At 44.3% G+C, this 2,506-nt stretch overlaps 1 protein-coding gene across 1 annotated transcript in view; it reads right to left on the minus strand.

Annotated features, from left to right (window-relative positions):
• Window positions 1-2,180: 2,180 nt before the first annotated feature.
• The window catches only part of LOC117957215 (zinc fingers and homeoboxes protein 1-like), a 7,099-nt gene continuing 6,773 nt past the window's right edge, over window positions 2,181-2,506 (minus strand). Inside the window, exon 7 of the mRNA XM_034892812.1 lies at window positions 2,181-2,186. Coding sequence (XP_034748703.1) covers window positions 2,181-2,186 — 6 coding nt within the window. The remainder of the gene's footprint in view (window positions 2,187-2,506) is intronic.

Below are 2,506 nucleotides of genomic sequence, written 5' to 3' on the forward strand. Positions count from 1 at the left end.
CGCCATCCCGGGTGGGGGGGTGGGGGGGTGTTGGGTCGGGTTTTAAAGATGTCTCAGTTCAGTTCGTCCTGCTGTGCCTCCATAAAGCAGGAGGCCGTCCGTCGAAATGTGTCCTCCGCTGGTCTCAGATCCTGAAGACGTGAAAGGAGACAGAGGGACAAAAACATCGGAAACAGGGACAAAGACATCGGAAAGAGGGACACAGACATCGGAAAGAGGGACAAAAACATCGGAAAGAGTGACGAAAACATCGGAAAGAGGGACGAAAACATCGGAAAGAGTGACGAAAACATTGGAAAGAGGGACAAAGACATCGGAAAGAGGGACAAAAACATCGGAAAGAGGGACAAAAACATCGGAAAGAGGGACAAAGACATTGGAAAGAGGGACAAAAACATCGGAAAGAGTGACGAAAACATTGGAAAGAGGGACAAAGACATCGGAAAGAGGGACAAAAACATCGGAAAGAAAACATCGGAAAGAGTGACAAAACATTGTAAAGAAAATATCAGAAATAGTGACAACAAAATCGGAAAGAGTGACCAAAAATGCAAAAAGTGACAAAAACATCTGAAAACGTGAGTAAAACAAAGCAGAAAGTGAAAAAACAACGCAAAAAGTGAAAAAACTACGCAAAAAGTGACAAAAATCATTGAAAATCGTGACAAAAACAACGCAAAAAGTGACAAAAACATCGGAGCGTGACAAAGTCGTAGATCCTGAAGACGAGGACGGGTCAGAGCGTCGGCGTGTTCGGGTAATCACCAGACCGGGCTCGAGCTCTCAATGTTTACGTTATACTTTAACACTTACGATCTTCACGATCTTTAACAGTTACGATCTTTAACACTTACGATCTTTAACACTTAAGCTCGAGCATCCTTCTGTTTTTACTCTGCACAAGAGACCAACGGGCGAAGATCAAATAATAATAATTATTATTAACAATAATATTATTATCAATAACAAAAAAATATTATAACGATAACGATAATATATTCTCTATTAATCCTGCAAGGGGGAATTACAAATTAAACTGTTGTTTTTACACACGTTACACTCAGGCCTGAACTAAAGATACGACGTCCGGCAGCCGCCTCAACACACACACACACACACACACACACACACACACACACACACACACACACACACACACACAGAAATACAAAAAACAAACAAACGCGCGTACGCACACACAGAACACAAACACACACACAGAAACACTCTGTTTTCACACATAGAAACACACAGAATCACACACACAAATACACAAAAACAAACAGAAGCACACACACACACAGTCTAGACTCCAGACACACACACACTACTCTGTCTGCTAGCTTACTGTCTGAGAATCAACCCGAGAAGAAGAAGAAGAAGAAGAAGAAGAAGAAGAAGACCAACCAGCTCCATCCTGGCTAACGCTAGCTAATGCTAGCTAACGCTAGCTAGCCGACCGTTGATCACCGATTTAACGGCTCTGTCCACGAGCGTCAGCGGATACGAGGCGGTGTGTAACCGCGCGCGGACACCGACTTCCGGCTCCGGTGAGCCAGGTGTGTTTACCTGGTGAATCGACCGCCGTTTACCCGCATCTCGCGACGCACAGTTAGCTGGCTAGCGGCTGTGTAGCATCTCCGGGTCGGCGTGTTGATGCGCTTCTTCCGCCTTTCACCCGAAGACACCGAGGCTCCCATCTGCTTCAGCCCGGACACGGGGCCCCTCTAACGGCCGGGGAGCGAGCCAAGCTACCGCCCGTTGGCTCCGGTGTCGGCTCCCGCCTCTCCGACTCGCATCGTTCACTGCGTCGCTTCGGTTATAAAAATAGTTAAATTAATAAAATAATAAAAAAAGGGTAACGTTAGCTAACCGAGTCTGACGATGGCCATTTTCACACCGCCGCTACAGGCGATCAACGGCCGAGAAGCACCTCCGGTTTGAGCCTTTCAAAATAAAATCTTAAACTAAAGTATTTTTTAACTAAAGTTTCAGTATCACGGTGTAAATTACTCGTTACAAGTTAGCATGCCAAATTGAGCTATTGTTGTTTCTCTACGCATTTTACCATGTTTTTAAATAACAAGTTTAAAATGTCTTTTATCTGCTCCTGATGCACTGTGAAATGATAATTTTTGTAGCGTTTCCTCAACCCCTATTTTTATTTTTAGTGAATGTTGTTATAACTGAGTGTTTTCATAAGTATGTTAATTATTGTATTATCCACATTGCTGTCTGTATTTTTTTTTTTTGTGTGTGCGACAATTCCCTCTGATTTATTTTGAAGGAATCCCTGTAAAGCGGAAACGACCGTGCGTGTGAACTGACGTCCTCTTGACACATTTGTTTGTACGTCATTGCGTCATGGACAGACGTGAGGAGTATGTTCTGTACTATCACGCAGAAGCACCCTGTTCACAGCGACCTGGTGTGTGTGTGTGTGTGTGTGTGTGTGTGGGTGTGTGTGTCTGTGTGTGTGTGTGTGTGTGTGTGTGTGTGTGTGTGT

The sequence above is a fragment of the Etheostoma cragini genome, chromosome 14 (genome assembly GCF_013103735.1).
Source record: "Etheostoma cragini isolate CJK2018 chromosome 14, CSU_Ecrag_1.0, whole genome shotgun sequence".
Classification (NCBI taxonomy): domain Eukaryota; kingdom Metazoa; phylum Chordata; class Actinopteri; order Perciformes; family Percidae; genus Etheostoma; species Etheostoma cragini.